At 41.8% G+C, this 25,113-nt stretch overlaps 1 protein-coding gene across 2 annotated transcripts in view; it reads right to left on the bottom strand.

The window, feature by feature from the left end:
* SYNJ2 (synaptojanin 2) overlaps positions 1 to 25,113 on the bottom strand; it is a 494,632-nt gene that overhangs the window by 13,187 nt on the left and 456,332 nt on the right. The window contains exons 24-25 of one of the 2 annotated variants that reach the window (XM_069234571.1): positions 5,629 to 5,741; positions 3,034 to 3,142 (exon numbers count right to left, since the gene is read on the bottom strand). In XM_069234571.1, coding sequence (XP_069090672.1) covers positions 3,034 to 3,142; positions 5,629 to 5,741 — 222 coding nt within the window. The remainder of the gene's footprint in view (positions 1 to 3,033; positions 3,143 to 5,628; positions 5,742 to 25,113) is intronic. The other variant, XM_069234573.1, reaches the window with a different exon arrangement.

Below are 25,113 nucleotides of genomic sequence, written 5' to 3'. Positions count from 1 at the left end.
AACTATAAAACCGATATCTACCTCGAGAGAGTGAATTGTTCTTCTCGGATCACTAAACTACTGGTATCTTGCAAGACTTTTGTAACTGAGGTATGTCCTCACATTTAACTTTCAGGCGAGATAGTACCAAAGCAAGTTGTCAATAATACAAATAATTTCCATGAAAATTAGGCATATTTTGCAATAGAAAAATATTGCAATTTGATCCACTGTTATGTTATTACGCCATCAAATTTAGTACCCTCTATGGCTTCCAAGCTGGTTACTTAAAGAGAATGGAAATTATCTGTCACATTTTCAATATTTGCTTTCTCATCACTAGGTGGATGAACATAATGGCCTTTCCATGACCTTTATGGACTTGAGAAAGCTTTAAGAAACAGTTGTGTTGGGCTATTTCAGGTCAGGCATAGGCAGATGGAATGGATAGTTATGGATAGTTAACACTTTGGCAGAATCAGCACTTGGTGTATGGGGTTTAATACCCTGCCTGAGATTGGATGAAAAGTCTTGGACTGCATTTTCAGTGGTAAAGCACAGGCAGTGGGTGTGGCACATTATGGAGAGAAAACATGAGGCTAGCAGGGGATGGACATTCTTGTAATGAGGGAGAGTATGATTTGAAAACAGATACTATGAATTCAACCCTCTATTTACCTTGAACCAGGGTTGATCCTTGAAGTGAATATTGGATAGGGTATCTCTAGGCGTGATCTAAATTAGTGTTAACCAGTATTACAGTCTCAATCTAGGCTAGGAAGGCTGTATGATTATGTGCAAGAAAGAATATGATCAATATGAGGCTAGGCTTCTATTGTGGGCGACATCTTTCCTAGAGAAATACAGGGAGAGGCACTTTCTGCTGTATGTATGGAGGAACAAGCTGATAGATGTTGCACAGTGGAGACTCGTAGTGCTGGGACACATCTGATGAGAGGAGTGCAACCAGGGTAACAGAAGGGCCACAGGCTTGGGCTGAAAGCTGTGAGATAGGAACCCTCCTGTTTTCTGATATTTTGTGCCTGTAAGACAGAAAGTACTGCTGGAACTTGCAAGATATGAAGCATCTGCATGGATCTTTAGAAAAAGCACTCTGGGGTAACCACAAACAGCAAAAACTGTAATCTAAAAGCACTTTCATGTTCTGACCTAAAAAGGCAGAAGAGGCTTTATGCATCTACACAAAACGTCATGGTGGAAGGCTTGAATTAATCTCAGCCACTGGTAGTTACTTAGGGCTGCATTCCAGTCCATCATTATTTTGCGCACTATGCACCCTCAGTTTGGAGACAGCTATATGTAAATCAGTTTTGATCCTGCACACTGGGACAAGTCCAACCCCTAAGTGCCAGGCTGAAGATCTCCCATCAGGGCAAACCCCGTCTTGGGCTGCTTGTCTTTGGGTTCATAGTGGACCAAGCTTGGAAGTTCTGGCTGGATTGTTCCTGTCTGAACTGGACCAACACTGAATTCCATGTGGCTGGGTCTCATCTGAGGTGGCATGGTAGGCTAAAAAATGATAGGTTGTAATGATACTCTGAGCAAATTGCCAGTGTTTATTCTTATTGCAGGCATTCCTCCCATTACCTTTCGCTTGATTGACAGTAAATAACTTTTTTTCTGATTGCCTGTCTCATTAAGAGACTGTTGTGCAGAGCTAGTTTTCATAAGAATCAAGTTTAACAAAAAATATAATAAAATAAAGGTCTATCTCATAATCTAGCAACATTGTATGGTCCAAGCATGGATGGCTCTTTTCTGCAACTCCAGCATATATATTCTCAATAGGGACTGACTTCATAAAAGTGGTGGGGGCTTAAATCTAAATACAGACTTTCACCTTGACTTAATAACTACAAAAAACATTGCTAGCAAACTTACCATCACCTCTTGGCTACATTTATGATGCTCAATAACTTATTTATCTCAACTAGTTACAGTGTTTCCACTAAGAAACTGGGCCCAGCTTTCTCTCAGACCATACAATGATAGATTGTAGACTATACTGATTCTTTGGATCCTCGTTCTGCTAATGCTGCAAAAACTGGAAGCATCACACGTTTCTTAATAATCCCAGTTATATATAAACGGTGAAAAAAGCAATCCAGCATTTATCCTCTTAGAAGTCAGTAGTTATTTCAACAGATAGCATACTTTCCATAACCACCTCTTAGGTGCATTTATAAAATGGCCAGATACAACCTGGAAATTAAATATATGGTTGTCACTCACTAGGAACAGATTACATTATGTTAGTCTATTTTATGCCTGGAAAAATGCTTGTTTATTTGCCCACTAACAACTTCTTCAGGACCAAACTGGAATCTAAAAGCATCTTCACTCACAAGGAGGCCAATCACAAAAACACAACAGTGCAGCAAAACTGTGTGAGATGAAAAGATGCATCGTGCAGGTCATTTCGGGGAGTGCTATATTACATGCTTAAGCCCACACTATAACTGGACTTGAAAATTGTGACCCATGTGCAAACCCTGGTTTGCACAATGGTAAGAATTAAGAGCTGGGCAGTGCTTACTGAACCCAGCTATTACCAGGTAGCATGAAGTCCACATCCCTGGATTTTCCCCCATGAAGTTCATTAATCCTGACAGAAATTAGTAGGTGAAAAAGGCCCATTAAATATCAGGACATGTAGAGAGTACCAAAATCCTCATGTCATTCCTCAACATTAGTGGATAATAATAGGTGCAATTTTTTGAAGAAGATACATTTTGATCCCCCGAATTTCAAATTTTAACTGTGGCGATGAACAGCAGACCCTCCTTAGAGGAACTCTTAACCAAAGCCTTAATGATATCAGAAAGAAAAGTCAGGCACTCATTCCAGGCACAGCTGCCTTGTGTTCCCACCTGAGACCTGCACAGGACACTACGATCTTGAAACACTTTCTATTTGTAACACTTATGCAAAATCCCAAAGGGAACGGGACAGAAGTGAGTTGCATCCAATGTAAACAAAGGTGGACAAAACTAAATTTGCCTTTCAATTGTAAAATATTAACAGAGAACTCACCACCTTTTCCCTCCATGAGCCATCGTATAGTTTCTTCTGCTTCTTGGGCAGTCTTCGTTTTGATCTGCACTACATTGTACGGTTTACTAATCCCAGACCTGGCTTTTGGCTATTGAAAATAAATAAAAATGTTACTCACAAGTGAAGCAATTAATCCATTGCAGCCTGTGCAGACTTAACAATGCATCCAATGTCAACAAAGCGTACTATTCTCGTGTTTGCATGTACCAAATGAAATATTAATCTTTATGGCTCATCTAAAATACAAGTACATATCTGCAAAAGAAACGAGAATTAAAAGAGAAACCAGTAATATGGCACACGAAAAAACAAATATTTATTTATTGTTTATTATCCTGAAAAAAAACAATGTGTCTCTAAAGGTAAGTCATAGATGGCTATCAATGACAGACATCCGTCTCCTGCAAGTCTAACATGACTTGAAGGACAAGGCTTTGCAGGAGCAGAGGGGCCAAAGAAACGGTCATGTTTGCCCCAAAAAGTCCCAGCTGTGAACCAAAGCTGATTAACAGCCCTCATTAATGGCGACACTATTCATCTTCCTTTCAGGACATTCATGAAAATTGATGCATGTGAATTAATGGAAAAACGGAAAGTGAGAAACTACACTGGGGGAAACCAAGTCATGGAAAAAACAATTTTAGGAAAGACAAATAAATTGAAAATTAAAGTAAATAATTTAAAGGAAACGTCTAAAATCACAAACTTGTGTGAAGATTAGTAGTAGTGAGGGAAGTTTTAGTTCCGGGATGGGTGATGTTTAGGGGCAATAAGCTGTTTTTAGGGTTAAGGGATAGGTGGAGTTTAGGGATGGTGAGGGTTTTTATAGGAATCAGGGGTGAGTAGAGTTTTGGGCAGTAAGGGTTTTTTGGGCTCACGGAAGGATGGTGTGTAGTGATTTTGAGGTGTTTTTTTAGGTTTTATGGATGGGTGGAGTTTAGGGCTGGTGAGTTTTTGGGGTGGTGAAGGGTTTTCAGCGTTCAGGAATGGGTGGAGTGTTTAGGGTGGTATGAGATTTTGAAGGCTATGAGATAGGTGGAGTTTATACATATACATTGTTAAGACTCAGGGATGGGGGAGTTTAAAGGTGGTGAGGAGTTTAGGGATCAGGGATGTGTATAGTATTTGTGAGGCATTTTTAGGGGGTAGAACTGGATGGTGTTTAGTGGTGGGGAGGGTTCGGTGAATTAAAAGCTCCAAAGTAATTGTTTGACAATGTAAAAAATATAAATCCAAAATGGTGTCCCCTTAAGTACATAATTAACACAAATATCTTCGACAAAAATGTTCTGAAAGTAATACCTACAACTATTTAATTTACACATTAAAAAAGAAGTGCGCAGAAGCCAATGTCGAAGGATAAAAGACTTTCTAGAATTGTTCTCTATCAAATGATAAATGCCATTCCTCGCCAATATCTCCATTAAACTGTTTAGATGAAATGATTCTAAGTAATGGTATTTCATAACATTGCTTTTCTATAAAATCACATACAACCATCATGAAATATCAGCAGTGCAGAGGAAAATTCTAAAATGTTTTCCTACATCCCTTTACTGCATTGTCCACCTATTACAGATCTTTGTGAGGGTTCTAGAATCTTCAACCCTCTCCTAGGTTCTGACCGAGGGAGGCAAGAATACATCAGCAGGTGCAGTCACACTCCCAGCATCTGGGCAGTGTCCACTTTCAACATAACAGAAAAAGTCAGGAAAAGACTAAAAGAAATACAAATTGATCAAATATAAAACAAATATGTTCAAAAAGAAGCCATAGGAAAACATTCATTTGGGAGTAAAGGATTTACCGTAAATTATAACACTGGAATGTTGAGACAACGGCGCTGCAGTGGCCTATATAGCAGGTGTAGGCCTGCTGCTTTTAACATTACAGTGTCCTAACCAACAGCCTCTGTCTCTCTCCAGAATATAGGGATTGGGCAGGGGAAAGCAAAAGGCAGAGCGCGTGCCTTCCTCCCCCATCTCCCATAGCTCACAACATCAATGGAGCCTCGGAATGAGGGAGGGGGCAATGCTGCTCGGCTTCTGGGTCTCCTTGGCACGACTGGACAAGGCAAAGCAGTAAGGCCGAGCCCAGGGAGAATGAGGGATTGACGCGGACCTCTTTTCACAGCTGTTGCTATGAATGTTCAACAGCTAACAGCCGTGGCCCTGCATGCAGCTGTTATCTATTGAACAATCACAGCAACAACTGTGAAACAAACCCTTCAGAGCCCAGAGTGGTTTAAACACCTACGGGTTGCGATAGGCATTCGTTTTTTTTGTTCATTAGGATATTCTGCTCTCATGGGGTGGAATGTTCTAACAGCCATTAAAGGCACGCTCTCTTCGACTCAGGCCTTTAAAACTGTAGGCGACCCTTCATGGCCGGTATAGCCGGCTATAAGGGTACAGTAAGATTCATAGTCTATGTTTAGTGTGTTCTGTGCCTCCATGCCTCATGCCTGACACTATCTTGCGATGTCTTTGAAAGTTTGATAACTCATAGACGCAGGAGGTAGCTGTTAGATAACATAAATACAAACCCTTTTCAAGTTCCAATAGAAGAACTTACTGGCTGCTGTGGTGCTCCTGGGAGCAGTGTTACTGGATGGAGAATGGGAGCCTGGGGTGATGGTTCCAAAGAGACTGTAACATCAGCTGAAGATTTTTTGACTGGTAGGTTATCTGTAGATCAAACAAATTGAGCTTTACTCACAACTAAGGCTCAGAAACGTCTTCCAAGTGAAAACAAAAACTGACAAGCAATCACACAATAAAGCAATATCACCTATTCCAACTACCACATTACAAATTGTGGTTAAAGCCCATTTTTACAGAATAAAATGAAAGAATGATTTCAATAATTATGATGATAATATTAAGGTATTTCAAAATGCTCCAAACACCTCAACAGTAATGCGATGTTTTACAATGAGAACAATATTATTTTTTAATTTATTAGCATGCTTGACGTGCCAAGTGGTTGAATAACACCATCAATAAACAAATGCACACAATTTTCTCTCTGGAACTAAAAGGAAAAAAACGAGTTATTCCATCAAAGAAAGCTGCATGTGGGAAATGGATATCAGTTTCTCCTGTAACTGGAGTCATGTTAACTACACCACATTTCCTCTATCTGCTTGAAGATGTCTCACACTGACACTAAAATGAAATTGCTGAGGTCTGTAGCTGTAAGCTCAACGTACAGTGTGAATGAACTACTTCCTATTGGTCCTGCCGGTGTCTTCTCCAACTGGGATGCCTATCAGTGCTCTAAATAACATTCTGTGTGTGCGAGATGTAATTCTGCATTAATATAAAAAATAAAAAAAACATTCAGATTTCAGGACAAGTGCAGTCTTTCACAACCTTGCTGATGCACTTGCACACTTAGCTTACACCCAGTGAGCATGAAAAATATATATATCAGCTGCTGGAAAGGCACTGCTAGAGGACAATATAGCATGGACTAGTCGAAATTCCAACACTAGTCTGAGTACTTTAGTTTTCCTGTCATGACCCACATTTTGGTAAAATGTTTAAGAATCATATTCAGGTCTTTAAGAAAGGTCCAGCTCAGGGCTGAGATCCGGAATAAGCACAACGCACATTGCAGACTTGTGTCTAGATTCCACAACACACAGGTCATCATGTTCACAATACCTGAGTGCAAGCCTGTGTGGGAGCCCAAACCCCAAGAATTTACTGAACCTTAAAATTTCAATCACCTCAAACTTTACCTCTGGTGATTTGGCTCTAGCACCCTTGATCTAGTGATAAAAGATATCACCATCCACGACATCAGCTCCAATAATATAGCAGAGTAAATCAAAATAGTGACTAGGACCACTCTAATATGGAAAATAAAGTTCTCAGTAACTGGACACGGGTTTGTGAGGAAAATGATAAAAGTCTCTATCCAAACAGACCGAGTTGAGAGAGGGAAACCAAGGGCTTTATATACATTTTACGCACAAACAATGAGCAAAACTACAGATTCAGCAGAGCAGGACGAGTAATAACACATTCGGGCAAATCAGAAACAAGACTGTCATTTTACAGTTTATAACGCTAACCCACTTCTAAGAATAATCAAGACTCAGCCATTACCTTCCACAACAACAGCAACCCAGAGATGCAGCACAAAATATGAAACATTCTCAAACAAAGACTAATACATTAGTGTGCTAGCAAGCCTCCATCGGAAATTCCAGTGGAAGTGTCCATCAAGAAGATACATCAGGAAACAAAGGAAAGTTTAATTAAAAATATATGCTCTCTAAAGGAAATAGTCAGTTATGTTACGCTGGACTGTGCTCTGCGGAAACTGTGGGGACAGAAAACATGCAGTGAGGACATTGACTGTGAGCGGGAATGAACAGGAACTGAATGAACAAAACACTAGAAACGGCATCCATTTTTAATTAAATTGGTGTCTTCACAAAAATGGGACATATCTAAATGATGTTATCAGTCACACTTCTAAACATTATTATTAATTTGTTTAGAATGAAATATCATGGATTAAGCAGTTACGACTATATTCAACAAAAAATTCTACAACACACATTATAGATTACTCGATATTGCACATATGAAAAAACTTCAGCAATGCAGCTACGCAATACTCAGAGGCAAGGTGGCGGCAGGAGTGATCACTGCCGTCCTTGCATTTTCAATGGTGACTGCCCTGCAACTGGCCTATACCAAAGTGGAAAAGTGGGGTTTGTATTCAGCTATGAGTAAGTGATAGGCACAAAAAGGTGCTGGCAATGTCTGTGGGACCAGTCCCTAACTCTGCAAGTCATATCCACGTGCAGACTATCTTATTGTGGGCAAAGGACACAGACGTTAGTAACACAGAATGGACATTTTGAGAATTGTGCATAAATCAGTAAGGCTGAAGAGAATGTGAACATTAAATTCCCCAACTGGTGAAGCACAAATGAACTCTTGTGGATGTAATTCATTCCCGACCCTGAAAGCATACTTAGAACTAACTAACTAAACCATGTCCATGAAAGATTTCATGCTTAACACATGTAATTCCTCCTCTTGTGGTGAGATTTGATACAACACTACATTCTATGCTTGTAGAGAATGCTTAGTGACATGAGCGATGCTACCAGAAAAGAAGCAGTCCCAAAGTTCAATGAAGCTTTCAAAGTCCTTTATAGAAGGAGGGTTGTCCTTGATTTGCCACCATCCTTTCATACCTGAACCACATTCCCTCACAGAATCAGACTTGAAATCTTTAAGAGGCAAAACAATAAGGAGGGAAGGGAGGGGGAGGAAATAAGTAGGCATTTTCCCCCCACACTTAATAAATTACACACCGACCAGCTGGTAAGTAGCCTTCCTGCTGGTATCTTTCAGCACTGGACGTTTCAGTGCCTGCACAACACTGTGGCCAAAAGCAATACAGCAGTTGCAAGCATGCAAATGCCTGCTTGACTAAACGGAAAATGGACACAACCAGAGGCCGAAGGAAATAAAAAGAACGAAGAGGGAGACCGCAGAAGCAACAAAACAATTGGGTCTGATCTTGAGTGCACTTGCAGAATTAAAGAAAATGTGACTTTAGTTCCTTAGACCATAAGCTTTTATTTTGGAATACTAACCCTGGACAAACAAGTAGTCAGCAGATCGTGGTTTGTCATAGGAAAAAAGCTTTTGGGAATGTGTAGTATATTCCACACGCACATACACCAACCATTTTAAATGGCTTTTGAACGAACAGCATTGGTTATAACTGAATTTTAAGAACCCAGCCTTGGTTCTTGGGCTGACACCTAGTGCACTGCTGATAGAATTTAACTTATTTAATAACATTTTATTATGTTTTCACTAGGCCCCGGAATGTTTGTCACAGTTAAGGCTGTATGCCAATTTTGATTGATAATAGAAGCCAAAATGAGTTTAAGAATTAGTATAAATATGGAAAACAAGGGATTTTGGAAAAATTGATCTTGAGAAACAGATACTTCATCTGGTTTTGTTTGTGCACAATGTGGAACTTTCTTCCACCTTTAGGGTTTTTTTTATGCTTCCTCCATCTGTATCTAAATAACAGTCGAAGCACTTAGCATGGCTCTTATTTACTGAAATCACAGTTAATTTTGTATTTTTCAGCCTTCACTCCATTTGGCTGTTTGTTGGGGTTTTCTTTGCTAGCTTTCTACAATTATATTAAGGATTGAGAATCTTTAAGGATCTCATGGCAGCCTGGACAAAGCACCTACTCTAACATGTTTTTCTTGTGACCACACTGTATTTAAATCTGCAAGGTTGAATGAGGCTTGGCCACTCAACAAATGGAGGGTATTCCCACTCACATTTTTCTGCTCCCTCATTGGAAAGTTTTTATGTTCTCCACTCTTCAGAGCCAGGGTCATTGTCTCTAGTAGGACTTCACTTTCCTTTCACATCTGGTGTGGTTCTTTATTAGTTACAGTACAGGTTTTAATAGAAATCAAATCCTTTGGCCATCGAAAGCTACTTACCAAATCCATTCATCAAATGCAATAAGGAAAAAGTTACTTACCCAGTAGACATCTGTTCATGGCATGTAGTGCTGTAGATTCACATACATCTACCACCTAGTGTTGGGTCCAGAATGTTACAAGTTGTTTTTATTTGAAGAATCTTTCCGAGTCACAAGATCGAGTGACACCTTCTCTTGGTTATATTGTGCATGGGCATTGAGTCCTTTGTTACATTGTTTTCCCGCAGGCGGTGAGGTAAGGAGTGTATAGAGTAAAGAGGAAGAGATGTCCATGTATTTACATATATACAATATCTATATAAGAATGCAACCACAATGACCACAGGCTTCTGGCGAGGAGGAAGGGCACATGTGAATCTACAGCACTACACGCCACAAACAGATGTCTAATGGGTAAATAATATTTTTCATTTGATGGCATGTGTGGCTGTAGGTACACATGCTTTGCATAGACTGTAAACCAGTCCCTCCAAGTAAGCGGTGGCTAGCCTGTAGGAGTTGGAGTTGATTGAAAAAGTGTTCTGAGCACTGCTTGGCCAACATTGGCTTGTTGATGTGCTTAGGCATTTACACAATAGTGTTTAGTAAATGTATGCGGTGTAGACCAAATAGCAGTTTTACATATATCCGCTATTGGGATGTTACCTAAAAAGGCCATAGAAGCACCCTTCTTTCTGGTAGAATGTGCTTTGGGGGTGATAGGTAACTTCCTTTTGGCTTTGGCATAACAAGTTTGAATACACTTGAGTATCCATCTGGCTATACCATTTTTTGATATTGGGTTACCTTGATGAGGTATTGAAAGTGCTACAAAAAGTTACTTGGCTTTCCTAAGGTGTTTGGTCTTGTCAATATAATGCATACGTGCCCTCTTAACATCTAGTGTGTGAACAGCTCTCTCTGCAACTGAGTCTGGTTGAGGGAAAAAGACTGGTAACTCAATTGACTAGTTAATGTGGAATTGTGAAACTACTTTTGAAAGGAATTTAGGGTTTGTTCGAAGAACTAAGCTGTATCTGTGTAACTGGAGGAATGATTCTTCTAAAACTAGAGCATGGAGTTCACCTACATGTGTTAGGGTAGTCAAAAGGCTACCTTCCATGAAAGGAATTGTAAAGGGGCATGCATAGGCTCAAAAGGAGGACCCATGAGCCTAGTAAGTACAACATTAAGGTTCTAGGGTGGTGCTGGGGGAACCCTGGGTGGAATGACTTTTTTGAGGCCTCCCATGAAGGATTTGATAACCGGGATTCTAAATAAAGAGACCTGTTATCTGTTTTGGAGGTAAGCAGCTTTAGCTGCTAAATGAAGACAATTTGATGAGTATGCTGAGTTTGCCTTTCGAAATGCAGCAGATGGCAAACAATGTCTTGGACTGAAGCTTGAGTGGGTCAATGTGTTTATGTTGACAGTAGCATACAAAACATTTCCATTTTGCAGCATAACACTGTCTAGTTGTAGGTTTACATGCTTCTTCAAGCATGCCCATGCATTCTGGCAGAAGATTTAAATAAGCAAATTCTATGACTTCAAGTGCCATATCGCAAATTGAGCGTTCTGGGAGCTGGATGTCTGATCTGACCTTGATTTTGAGTCAGAAGGTCTGGCCTGTTGGGGAGTTTCTCTTGAGGAACTACGGACAGATCCAGAGATTTTGGGAAACAAGGTTTACGTGCCCATGTGGAGCTACAATGAGTTTTGTGAGGGAGGTTTGTCTCAGTTTGCAAACTAGAGATGGAATGTGTTGAAGAGGCAGGAAAGTGTAAGCAAATATCCCTGACCAATTCATCCATAGGGAGTTGCCCTTGGACTGAGGGTGTGGGTATCTGGACGTGAAGTTTTGGCATTTTGAATTTTCTGCTGTGGCGAAGAGATCTATTTGTGGTGTTCCCCTCCTTTGAAAGTACTAATGAAGCACTTGTGGGTGGAGTTCTCATTCATGGACTTGTTCCTGCATCCTGCTGAGGTCTGAAAACTGGTTGTCCATTCCTGGGAGACCTTGTCCCACTAGGGTGAATGTAGTGGTGAGTTGCCCATTTCCATATTGTCTGAGCGAGATGGGACAATTGAGAAGAACATCCCCCGTTTCTGCAGATAATACATGGCTGTCATGTTGTCTGTACTGACTAGATCCACTTTGTGGGAAGAGTTGTGGTAGAAAATACTTTGATTGCTAGGAAAACTGCCTGCAACTGCAAAAAAACTGATGTGGAAAAGTTGTTGAATGGGACCCCAAGCACCTTGTGTTGTGAGGTTGTTGAGGTGAGCGCCTCAACCTGTCTGTGATGCATCTGTAGTTGGAGTGATTTGAGGCGCTGGGTACATAAAGGGCCAGCCTTTGGAGAGGTTGGTTGAATTCAACCATTGCAGATAGCAGTAAGTATGGGGGTCCATCAACACTAGATCTTGAAAATGACTCTCTGACCCAGACCACTGATGAGATAGACACTGCTGTAGGGACGCATGTGTAGCCTGGGACAGGGAATGATGTCAATGCAGGAGGCGATCATCCCTAATAGTTGCATCACTGTTCTCACTGTATAAGTGTGGTTTTCCTGTAGTTGGGAAATAAGAGTTTGAAAAGTTTGATTTCGAGCTGGAGTTGAATATGCTAGCCCTGACAGAGCATTGAGAATTGCCACTAGGTAAGGCTTTATCTGTAAAGGTTGGAGATGAGATTTCAGAAAATAGATGATGAATCAGAGTATGAAGGAGGTGTATTTTGATTTGAGTGTGATGCCAATATTGTTGGTTTGTACTGGGTTTGATGAGCCAGTCGTCCAAGTAGGGGAAGACATGAATGTGCAACTACTTCTAGACCTTTTGTGAAGACCCTTGGGGCAGTTTTAACTCCGAATGGTAAAACCTTGAATTGATAATGTTTCCCCACTATGACAAATCTGAGGTACTTGTGGTGGGCTGGATGAATGGGAATATGAAAGTATGCTTCCTTTAGAACTAATTAAACAATAAGAGGGACTGGGAGATTACTGGTCCAGTGTACGTTCTCCCTGAACATAGACTAATCAAAACAAAAGAGTACACTATTCCAAAAAAAGAAGGAAGATCCAGATAGGACGCCGGAAATCGGTATAATGATAGGAGTGCCCTCATGCGTCAATGAAGACGCTAAGCATCATCATTGGGCTAACTCCTCGCCAGACCGGCACTGCAATATCTGACGGGTCACCACACAAATGGTGGTGGCTCTATCCCGAAAAATGGTTACGCAGATCCATAGGTATCTGCAGTACGTGCTGACAAAAAAGAAGGAGGAGAGTGCAATGTGGGATTAAAATTGGCTCTGCACATCCAAAGACTAAATTTAATAACTCAAAAATGGCTGTCAGGCCAAGATTAAAATCAGTGGCGGTGAGTACGGAGGAAATAATGACCACCGTCACTCCTACATAGGGGGGAAAGAAGAGAAATGCTCTAACCTTCCACTAAGGGGTCGACATGTTTCGCGCTCATGCGCTTCATCAGGACCAAGGTTCGTCACTTCTCCTACAGAAGAGAGTGCAGTGTGTGCTGAAAAGTCACTTACTGTACGTCATTAGTCGTCAAGGTCAGACACCCAATAGGTCGCCCATCCCAGGTGGAAACCAGGCATCCTAGGGACAAGTAGCCCTCAGACAAACGGAGAATGCATTGATATCTTCCTGTCAGTCAGCCGTTAAACCTACCCGGAGACGCGTGCCTGTTTTGTTTTGATTAGTCCTTTAGAACTAAACCTGTCATGAAGTCACCTTGTTGTAACAATGGAATGACATCTTGGAAAGTGGCCATATGTAAATGCCCTGATCGAATGTAGAGGTTGAGTGGTCTGAGATCTAGAAAGCGTCTGAGTGCCCCGTCCTTCTTTAGTATGAGGAAGTATAGGGAGTATACTCCTAACCCTTGCTGTGAGATGGGAACTGGTTCTATAGCCCCTTTGAGAAGAAAGGATTGTACCTCTTCTTTCACAAGAGAAAGATGATCTAGTGAGAGTATGAGAGTGTGAGGGGGAGTGTTTGGTAGAGTGGAAATGAGCTTGAGACAGTAACCTTGTTGGATAATTGAGAGAACCCACTGAGCAGTGGTGATATTGGACCATTATGCGTAGAAATATTTGAGAGGTGTGAGCCACTAGAAGGTGTAGGTAGTCATTGGCTTGCAGTGGAGGCAGATCCTCTAGAGGTGAATGCCTTTCCTATGCCTTTGTTGTTTGAACCCTTGTATGAGCCTTTGAAGGAACCTCTAGTATAGAAATGGGTGCCTTGCTTACTTTAAGGGGTGGAAGGCTCAATAACGGATGGCTTGAAGCCTCCTCTGAATTGTGGGCAAAGGAAATTACCCTGTTGTGGTGAGTAATGCTCTCATAGCCTTTGCTGTGCCGGTCTTTTTTGAGCTTCTCTATGGTGTTGTCAACCTCTTGGCCAAACAAGTGTTCCCTGTCGAAGGACATATTGAGAACTGCCCGCTGAATTTCTGGCTAGAACCTTGAACATCTTAGCCAAGCATGTCTTCTGATAATGCTGGTATTAATACCATATGCTGTGGTGTTTTCAGCATCAACTGCACACCTGATGGAGTTGTTTTAGGTGGGCTGACCCTCAAACTATATCCTGTGCCCTTTTTCCATGTTCCTATGGGAGGTACTGGAGAAGATCCTCCATTTTGTTCAATAGGGTCCTGTCATACTGTGTTAAGAGTGCCAGAAAATTGGCGATACGCCAGTGATTGGCAGCTTGTGCAGCTATCCTTTTCCCTGCTGCATCCAGGTTTTTGCTCTCCTTATTAGGGAGAGGCATATCGCCTGTTGATTGGCTGTTAAAACATGCTTGTTCTGTGCTGACTACTATGGAGTCAGGAGGGATTTATAAACGTATAAATATAGGGTCTGTAGGTGCAGCCTTATATTCTTTATCTACTCTTGGGGTGATAACTCTAGACCGAACAGGTTGTAAAAAAAATATCAGTGGCATGTCTGAGCATGCTGGGAAAGCATAGGTAAAAACGGACTTTCTTTATCGGAGGTAGTCAGTGCATCAAAGAGGAAATCCTCTTCAATAGGCTCAGTGTGCATATGGACATTGTGGTATGCAGCTACCCTTGCTATGACCTGCTGATATGATGTTGAGTCTTCAGGAGGTGATGGGTGTGCTGAATAGAGAGCAGGGTCATTTGGTAAAATGGGATCTGGCTGGTATGAAACCCATGGGTCAATGCCCTTTGGCATGTCCCCTAAATCATCTCCATGAGGTGAGGTTAAACCTTGTGGATGGAATTGTGGCTCAGTAATAGGTGTAGGTGATTGGGGAGATGGTGGAGGAGTAGAAGGAAGCACAGGAGAGTGTGGTGGAGAAGATTGGGGTCAAAGTGGAGCCTTGTCTTTTGAGACCTTTTTAGGTGGAGGAAGTGTGTCTAAGGCATCTTGAAATGTGAATTCCCTTTTGATTGGAACAGGGGTGAAGCAATTTTTCTTCCTGTTCCTTTTTGAAAATGGAATTGACGCTGATCAGCATCCATTATCTCTAAGATCAGCTTCACTGGTGAGGCAAGTGACTGGAGCCTTTGGAAGATACAGTCTTAGGTTCCAAATTTTTCGGTGTCGAAACCTTGTGTCAAGCTGAAGCAGTTGGCTCTGAAGCCAATGTGGTGGACTTTTTGCTCAATGCTGAAACTCTCTGATCGATGGGTCTGCTTGATCCAAAAACTGTGTGGGATGTTCAATGTTTTGGTCTTGGCTATTTTTGGAGCCGAGCCAGAAGGCGGGACAACCAAAGGTATCTTTCAGCTCCAACCACAGCTCGGAGGCAGTGGCGGTCCGGTGACCTGCTTTTGGGGCTTCTTCAAAGTCTTTGTATCGGGGACCAAATGCCCGACACACATTACCCAACATGTTTTGTACTGGGGGAGATACATCGACGACATTCTGGTTATCTGGACAGGCAGTATTTCCGACCTCAACCTACTTATATGCCACCTTAACAACAATGAGTTTAACCTTACATTCACACATAAGGTTGACTGTGCCCAGATCGAATTCCTGGATCTTCTGCTATACATCACTGACAATAAAATAACATCCAGACTGTACAGAAAACCGACAGCCTGCAACTCCATTTTACATGCACGGAGTGCTCATCCCTTTACACAAATCAGAGCAATACCATATGGTGAAATGGTAAGGGTTCGACGTAATTATACCAATACTGACATTTTTAACCAAGGACTAGAGAATCTGAAACAACGATTTCGGGCACGAGGTTACACAAATAAAGTTATCTCGACAGCCAGCAATCGCATTTCCTCTAAGGACCAACACTCTCTACTCATCAGAAGGGCTAGAAAGTCTCCTACAACTGACTCTACCAAACGTCCCGTCTCCTTCATTACACAGTACAGCCCTGCCAGCAACAAGATTCATCGTATTCTCAAAAAACACTGGCACCTACTAATGTTAGACTCATGTCTCAAGGACTATATCAACTGTTCACCCACAATGACACATAGCAGAGGACGTACACTTAGGAATATTTTGTGTCCCAGTTTCCTCGCCTCCCACATGCAACCATTCCCCCCTACCTGGATTCCAGACAAGCCCAAGGGCTTCTACAAATGTGGGTGCTGCATATCATGCCCTCTGGCTCTCAATAAGATCACATCCTTTTCCTACAACACAAGGACTACCTATCATATCAATGACTTCATCAACTGCAATACGAGATTCACTGTGTACTGTGTTGTCTGTGTATGTGGCCTTATTTACATAGGCAGCACAATACGCCCACTCAAGGAACGCATACAGGAGCATGTGAGAGCCATTAGAAACCTTAACACCACCTACCCACTGGCTGTACATTTCAATACTCTACACGGTGAGAGGGATCTCACCAAGGTCAGATTTCATGGAGTGGCTCATGTCGCCAACTCACCCAGAGGCGGTGACAGAACAAAGGATTTACGAAAATGCGAGACGAAATGGATTTTAAAACTCCGCGCAGTGGAACAGGGGCTTAACACTGATCGCGAATTGCATTTTTTCCTGTCTTAAAATGTGACTAGGCCGGGGGCTCCCGGGTCATTACTTACCAATGTATATTTGTTCTTGTGCCTGTAAACCTATTGAATGTCTAAATATGCATTAATACTCACTTGCTTTAACTAGGCGGATTACATCTAAGGATGAATATTATTATGTCTTAATTTAATTTTGGTCACACAATTAGGGGCTATTTGGCCTCCGCACCACTTACCTTGTGTTTTCACCATTTTATCTTTTCTGTTTATGTAAACTCATGTCTGTAATTTTATCCACTATATTAATTCTATAGTTACGCGACCCTCAGCTACTAGCACGTTCTCTTCTAGGACCGCACAATACTCGTTTACACTGTATTCCCCTAATGGGGAGCATTGAGATTGATTATGCCATTAGTAGTTTGTACATATTCATATTGCCTTGCTTAAATACCTGCCGTAACCAACTATGACACCAGCATGCCCACTACCATAGGTTCCTTTCCTTTTTCTTTCTCTCCACACATTTATTTCACTTATTAACTATCCACATTCCACTAACATTTACCATACTTCGGTAATGTTCTTAGCCATCTCAAGATGGCCGCCATATTCCGCCCAGATTCCGCCTCTATACTCTCTTCCGACTCGGTTAGTCCCTTTTCCCTTTCACTGCCCACCAAACATACTTAAACCGCACGAGCGCGCCTACATCGGTTACACCAGACTACGACCGGCTCAGTATTCTACTAGGTAAGCTTTGTGTCGCCATCTCCTTTGTGTTTGTACCAAGTACATTACGCTTTTACCATCTTATACCACCGCGACTCCTTAACAGACGCTTATTACTGGCTTTCCTTCCCTCTGCTATACGCTAATGGACTGTTTTACAATCCTCGTTCCCATTAGCCTACACTTACCTCTCACACCTCTCTCTCCAGTCACAGTATAGGGGCAGCCTGTCACTGCGCCCTCTCATAATTTATCTCACCTCACTCTCTCAGGGTATTTCCCCCCCCCCCTTTTTTTATTCAACTTGAAATTACTGCTTTTTACCTCTGGCCTTCCCATGCGCTCGTTACTTCTAAACGTACATTAGCTTTTATTAATATTTTGTACTACGATATTTTACCTTTCATATTTCACGTTTCTGTTTTATCCAGCCTACGTTTATGCCCTATATGTCACTCCCTCTTATCAATATCGACTTACACATCTTGTGTATGCTCACATATGCTCGTAATTTGCTCACCTACCTCACCTACAAGTTGGATTCCCTTTGACACCAACGGACTTGTTTAACTGTTCCACTTATATGGCACAGTATTATCTCACCAGCATTTCCTGCCTTATCTTTCTCTGTTTCTCATAGGTTTACTTAATTGATACAGCGAGTCACTACATTCTATCTTTTTTCCTCACATTTACCTTGTTACCTACGCAGGGTCCCCAACTGAGGCTTATCAAGGCCTTCTTCGCTTAACTCATTTACTGGATCGGCTTTCACCTACTGCCAACCATCCAACTCCTTACATCGGTCCCACCTACTACTTACCTTCCTGGCCAACTGGCCCAGGTATGTTTGTTTACCTCTATACCCAACTCTTATATGCACTTACCTTCTTTCTCCTATTACTCCACCGTCTTGGCTTCACCTAGATATCACTTCGCTTGGGGATAGTATTGGGGTTCATTATCAAAATCCTACACACGGCTTCGGATAGTAAGTTGCTCTCTTCTTCTTCTTCACTTTTTTCCTCTTCCTAGGTGTCCTTTCACTTACACGTGTGACTTTTTTGCTCACAATTTTCACTATGGTTTGCCATGCCTACCTAATCTGATGTCACGAATATGAATATGTGTACACACTCACATGGGTAAATTATTACACTGGCACATGTCCCTTTGGACTTAGACCAAGCCTACTTACCCATGTTTACTCCTACATATTGTGTACACCATTTATTGTTTTACAGCCTTGAAAAAGTCACTTGTGTGACGAAACACATGTTGGCTGTTCTTGGATGACTACGTCAAATTGTGGCGAATTGGGACTACAATTAAAGACACTTAATTCACCAACTGAGGACTCCAGATTTATTATCCACGTCTACAAACTGAATACCAGGGACACTTGTCCTCTACTTGAACTGTGACTGTACTGTTCTGTGTGCCGGGGTCATTCTGCTGTTAGTATCAAATTTGGTATTGGCTACATTTTGCAGACAATGGTAATGATAAAGTAAGAAGTATCAGTTAAACTGAGGTGAGCCAGTGTACTTTGTTGTACAGAATCCAGAGTGAGAGGGGTGGGTGAGGGAGAGGTAGGATACATCAATACCTGACTATACTGGAAATATACTTTCACATGAGACCCTTCAATAATCAATTATCATGCTAGATAATAGACAGAATCCTCAAAACTAGCTACCACCTCTGTATTCTCTCACACAAGTATGGGAAAAGAAGCAATTGGTACTTCCTGAGGCATGAGAACTAGCTCTTTTATTCCTGGGCTATTTCTTTATGCCTGCATTGCTCAAACAGTGTGTTATGACTGCTTCTGGGCCACCAAAACCTATGATGGGAATCAACTCCTTACCTAGGAAAGTTTCAATCTGCTCATTCCAGGTTCTCATCTTCAGTCACCAGGCCACCCAAATTCCCTGGAGTATCTCTGCACTGGCATTGTTTTCAAATAGTTCATTCTTGTTTTTCACATGCCCTATGGATTCCACTTCACAAACTTTGGCAAAAGAGAAGAGAAAACCCTAGCAAAGGAATTCCAAGTCGTAATACTATATTGCCATTTCCCATCCGGAATGGTTTTAAGTGGGAGCAGCTTGTCTTTTTTAAGAACTGTATGTACTGGAAATGATTTGATTTTAAAACAAATGTATATTCAAAAGTATGTGCAGATTGATTGTATTTGCCCTTAAACATGTCTGTATTCATGCTCCATTGATGATGTATTTGACAGTGTATTCGCTAATCATGTGGAAATGGATTTTTGGTGTCTACTTTTGACTATGAGATATAAAAGGTTTAATAGTAAATGGTTAAAATACATTTATTGTTATGTATATGGAGAAGGGGTCACTTGTGAGATCCTACTAACTTTGGTGTGATTAAGCAATATTTACAAATGCCTGTAAAGCATGAAAATGTTAGGATCTATACCACCTACCCGAAGCACCTAGACTGTAATGGCCAAAATATATGAGGTGAATCAATTGTGGTAGGATTTTTGATTTATGGATTTTAATTCTTCTTATGCTATTTGATTTATACAAATTATTTGTCACCCTTGTGAAATTAATAACGTTCTTTGATTGGCAATGTTAGGATATTTTAATCCTATAGAAGGTAAATAAATACATTGTGGGGAAGCTAAAACGTTACAGAATGATGATGAATGATGTGAACCAATTTTAATTTAAGGACCTGACAATTTATTTACTTTGTTACACACCACTGGATTAGTCAAGTCCATTGAGTATGAGCTTGTCTTAAGAGAAGAATTATAGCAGATTTTGAGGACTTGTGAAGGGGCGGTCTGTTATATTCTTTCTATCTAAAATGAATTATTGTATTAATGTTTTTATTTTTTTTAATGTTTATTTATTAACATGTTACTTGTAACTAAGGCTATTAATGATTAGTTATACATAAACCTGGCTGTATTATATTCAGGATTATTTGAATAATTAAAATTTGCTTTCATATAAAATAAAATAAAATACTGTTCAACTCATCCTTTCCTTTGAATATGCAGGTGGTGTTGAACGTAATTTGATATTTCTTATATGCAGCTGTAAAGAAGGATCACTGATTATAATTGGTTGGGACTCTAGGCTACCAGCCACATCTATTTTGGTTGTGTGAGAATAAAGTTACATTAGAAAGTAATTTTTCTTAGTTTCTTACTGTGGGTCCCCCCAGTTTGTCTTGCTTATTTTATGGATGTTGGTTAGTCCCTCAACTGATCAGAATTGTTTCTGGGCTCTTTGGTTTATTGTGATTCCCTCTTAGCTTCTTCTGTTTTCATTATTCTTCTAATTATCTTCGTTTTAACTCATTGTTGTGCTTTCAAGGTGCTTTACACGAAGTATGCAAAAGGATGTTTTTAATACATCCTCTGAGGTTGTCCAAACCTAAGGACAACACCAGGAATGTTAAACCCTTTCAGTCTTAAGGCTAGACAGGTACGTCCTGGGCATTCTTACAATATTATGGAGGCTCCTTAGTGCTTCTATATTGACTGTTGAGATGATGAGTCCTTGGTAAGTTCATTATTTTTATTTCAAAATAATGTCTCAGACATTACGAAAAATGTGAATAATATTTGCCAGAGGCACTATTTACATCTGAAGTTCCAACTTTAACACAGAATGGTCAAGTATTTTATATGTCATTCAGGAATATAAATTTTGGGGAATGTTGGCTCTCCCAAAAAGCCAAAAGTATGGGACAAATTTATATCACCTGACATGAAAAAAGAGCTAATTCCAGAATGTGTTTTACTTGTGTAGTTTGGTGTGAATCTGTTTTAAGAAATCAGCGTGTAACCAATTGACCATCCTGGCTTCAATGTGTTAATTGTATGTACCTCCACTGATAGATTTGTGAACTGGTTGGGAAACCTTGGTTTAGAGAAAAATGATGAAAGGGCTTTACAATTGGCACTCTGCAAACCAAGGGCATGATTTAAATATTGGCAGGTGAGTTACTCCATCACAGCGGTGACACATATTCTGTTTGCTGAAATCAAAATCCCATTATATCTAATGGGATTTAGATTTCAGTGGACAGGATATCTGTCACTATTATGATGGATTAACTTGTCTGCCAATATCTAAATCAGGCCCCAAGTCTTACCTGAGCAGATGAGGAGAAATATGCTTTTTCTCTCCTTCCAACCTTAAGCAGTTTGTGAACTGAACCACCGTTGAGAAGTCATGAATTGCAAAATCATTTGGAAGCTCCAATGTAGTTGCATGCCGGTCACAGGTTGCCCAAAGAGCATAATAGCACATCTGTCAGCCTTGAAAAATGTTTGGAATTGTAAAAAAAAGGTTTGTGATCTCAGTTCATGAACATAGCCTCATGACATTTGGAGTCAAACACGTTTCATGACTGATGGGCCTAACTAAAAATGTTTCAGAAATAGGAAATTAGTGGTTCATGAATGACGACCACATACTAAGCATGATTATTTGTGGTTGACAAACCTCTAGGCCTGGTTCACTATTCGAACACTGTGTTAATGATATTGAAGCCATATTCACAAACTAAAATGTGACAATTATCAACTGAAGTTTGTGAACAACTAGACCAGGTTTGTAAACTTTCTAATAAATATATAGAAAAAACACATCCACTTAAAACTATATATACATGGACATTATGGTTGAGATGTAAAGATGAAACCACATCCATGTTTGGTCAGTTACACCATAGGAACCATAACACATCAATAGTGGCATTAAATGGAAAATATCTCCGATCTGAGGTGTATTAGGATGTAAATCCAATAATTGTGAGTCTATGAGTTTTGGTGTTGAATTAATGTTAGTCAGAATGAACCATGACATACAAAGCCTTATTTATAATCAAAATGCATTACTGTTTCCATAATTTGGACTGGCACCACATTTCACAGCTAGTTGGTCTAACCAATTCTAGTTCTACGTATCAAATTTGGCAAAGACTGGCCTGAGGTGAGTGCAGACCTGGGGAGAATCAAACTTTGTAGGGATGAGTTAACTTTCAAAGTGCTCACATGAGATCCCTTTTTGGTATCTGCTTTGGCAAAAACACTGGGCAAATTATGACCGTTTGCTGGAGATGCAGGGGGGCTAAGGCCATAGACTGTTTCAGCTGAGTTGGTTCCAAGCTTATGGTCTGGCCTTCATTTAAGACTTGTAGGCTGGGAGAAGGGATGGAGATGTCAGAATCTATTTCTATGATGCTCACTGGGCTCTGGCTGATGGCCAAGCCATACCCTCAATGTCACTCCCTCAGGAGATTACTGGTTCCAGCTATTAGCTGTGCCCAGCAAGCTCGGAGCACAGACCCCGGGAGTTTGATTCACTAACCCTACCCAACAAGCCCTACTGAACTAACCTTCAGCCATGCTTAGTTGTCACTGTGTGCAGGTAATGGCTTTTAACCAAGCCGTCTACCAAGTTCACTACCCACAGATTCCACTAGACATGACTATGAACCTTGCAGGGTGATTTCTGGTGCATGTCTGTAAGAAAGTACCATCTTTCTTGGCATGTTTCCCCAATTTCTGCCTGTTTGTCAGTGTGTTTTGCCTGTCTCACTGGGATCCTGCTAGCCAGGACTCCAGGGCTCGTAGTTTGTGGCCTATATGTGTAGTCAGAATGCTTGACTGTGTCACTGAAGTTCTGCTAACCAGAACTCCAGGGCTTATGCTCTCTCTACTATCAAATTTGTCACTACAGTTTAGTGCTCCATATTCCAATTCATATTGGCACACTGAAACCCTCTTATAAGTCCCTAGTATTCGGTACCTAGGTACCCAGGGCATTGAGGTTCCAGGAGACCATAATGGGCTGCACATTACTTTTGCCACCCATAAGGAGCTCATACAAACCTTTATTCAGGACTGCCACTGCAGCCTGAGTGAAATAGCGCCCACACACTATTTCACAGCCATTTTACACTGCACTAAGTGGCTTACAGATCACCTATTTGTCTAACCTTCATTTACTGAAGGCTAGGTGCAAAGTTACTGTGTGTGAGGGCACTCTTGCACTAGCATAGGTGCCTCAACATCGTCCAGGGCCAATTCCTCTGACTTCGTGAGTGCGGGGATACCATTATAAGCGTGCACTACATATATGTCAATACATATTTGCAGCTTCACAATGGTAACTCTGAATATGGCGATGTGAGGTGTCTAGGATTATGGAATTGTCCCCCCAATCCCAATATGGAATTGGGGGGCCAATCAAATGCACCCTGGCGCTCCACCATGGTCCCCCAGTGCTGCCAAACCTGCTCTCTGAGGTTTCCACTGCAGCCCATATTGCTGCCACCTCACAGCCAGGTGTCTGCCCTCCTGGGGATTGAGCAGCTGAATACCAGGAAGGCAGAACAATGCATTTCCTTTAGGAGAGGGGTGTTACACCCTCTCCCATCGGAAACAGGTGTTACAGGAATGGGGGGGTGGCCTCCCAGAGTCTCTGGAAATGCTCTACAGGGCACAAATGGTGCCCTCCTTGCATATTCCAGTCTACACTGGTTCAGGGACCCCAAGTCCTTGGTCTGGCGCGAAACTGGACAAAGGAAAGGGGAGTGACCACTCCCCTGTCCATCACCACCCCAGGGGTGGTGCAAAGAGCTCCTCCAGAGTGATCCCAAGGTGTGGGACCTTTTAGAGACATCTGAGTGGCCAGTGCCAGCAGGTGACATCAGAGACCCCTCCTGATAGGTGCACACCTGGGAAGGTAGCCAGTCCCCCTCTCAGGTCTCTCCTCTGGGTGTTTCCTCAGATCTAGTTTGCAAGATTCCTCCAGGGCTCCTCAGCATCCTCTGCTTCAGCTTCTGACCGTCAGATCAACCGCAGACTGCTCCAGGAACCGCTCCTGTGACCTGCAACTTCAGCTTCAGCCAGCATTTTCAACAGTTTCCAAGGTGTGCACGCTCTGAGGACTTCCTGGCTTCACCCTGCACCAGAAGAACCGAGGGAATCTCCAGTGGAGTGACAAAGTCACTTCCCTGCTTCTGCAGGCACCCTTCCTGCGACAACAACCAGTACTCTGGGACTCCTCTTCTGACAATGAGCCTGCTCCCTGGAACACCGGTGGTGGACCAAAGTGACCCAACTATCCAAAGGTCCAGCTGTCCAAATTTGGTGGAGGTAAGAGCTTGCCTCCCCGTGCTGCAACAGTACCCCTGAGCACTTTATCTCCTGCAGCTCTTTCGGGCTTCTGTGCACTTCTTCCAAACGTTCTTCATGCACAGCCTAGTCCAGGTCCCTAGCACTCATCCTGCAACGCACAGCTCCCTGAGTTCTTCTCCTGCAGCGTGGGACCTTCCAGTGTAGTGCTGCAATGACTGCACTTTGCATCTTCTTTGTCCCCATGTTCTGGGACTCCTGTGGGAGCCGCCTGGTCTTCTGAGTGCTTTCTGAAGTGCTGGGAGCCCCCCACCCCCAGTCTCCTCAGTCCGAGTTGAGACCCCCAGGTCCCTCCTGGGTCCAGGCAGCTATTTTTTTTAACCAGACCGTGTACTTGCTTGAACCAAGGCTTGTTGGCGGAATCTAGTGATGCAAACAGCCTGCATCTAACAACTCGATGTGGGACATCTCCTGCACCAAGCAGGAACCCGCAGCCATCTTCTCTGGTGCACTTCTGTACTTTTCTTCTGACCGGAGAAGGTTGGCAGCGGCTCCTGTCGTTCCTGGACTCTTCTTCGACTTCTGGACTTGGTCTCTCTCCCCACAGGTCTTCAGGTACAGGAATCCATCATTTGTTGCTTGCAGTCTTGCTTGGTTCTTTCAAAATCACGACT

Source organism: Pleurodeles waltl, chromosome 5 (genome assembly GCF_031143425.1).
Source record: "Pleurodeles waltl isolate 20211129_DDA chromosome 5, aPleWal1.hap1.20221129, whole genome shotgun sequence".
In the NCBI taxonomy this organism is placed as follows: Eukaryota; Metazoa; Chordata; class Amphibia; order Caudata; family Salamandridae; genus Pleurodeles; species Pleurodeles waltl.
Note: the sequence above shows the minus strand (reverse complement) of the source record. Positions and strands in the feature narration are given on the sequence as shown.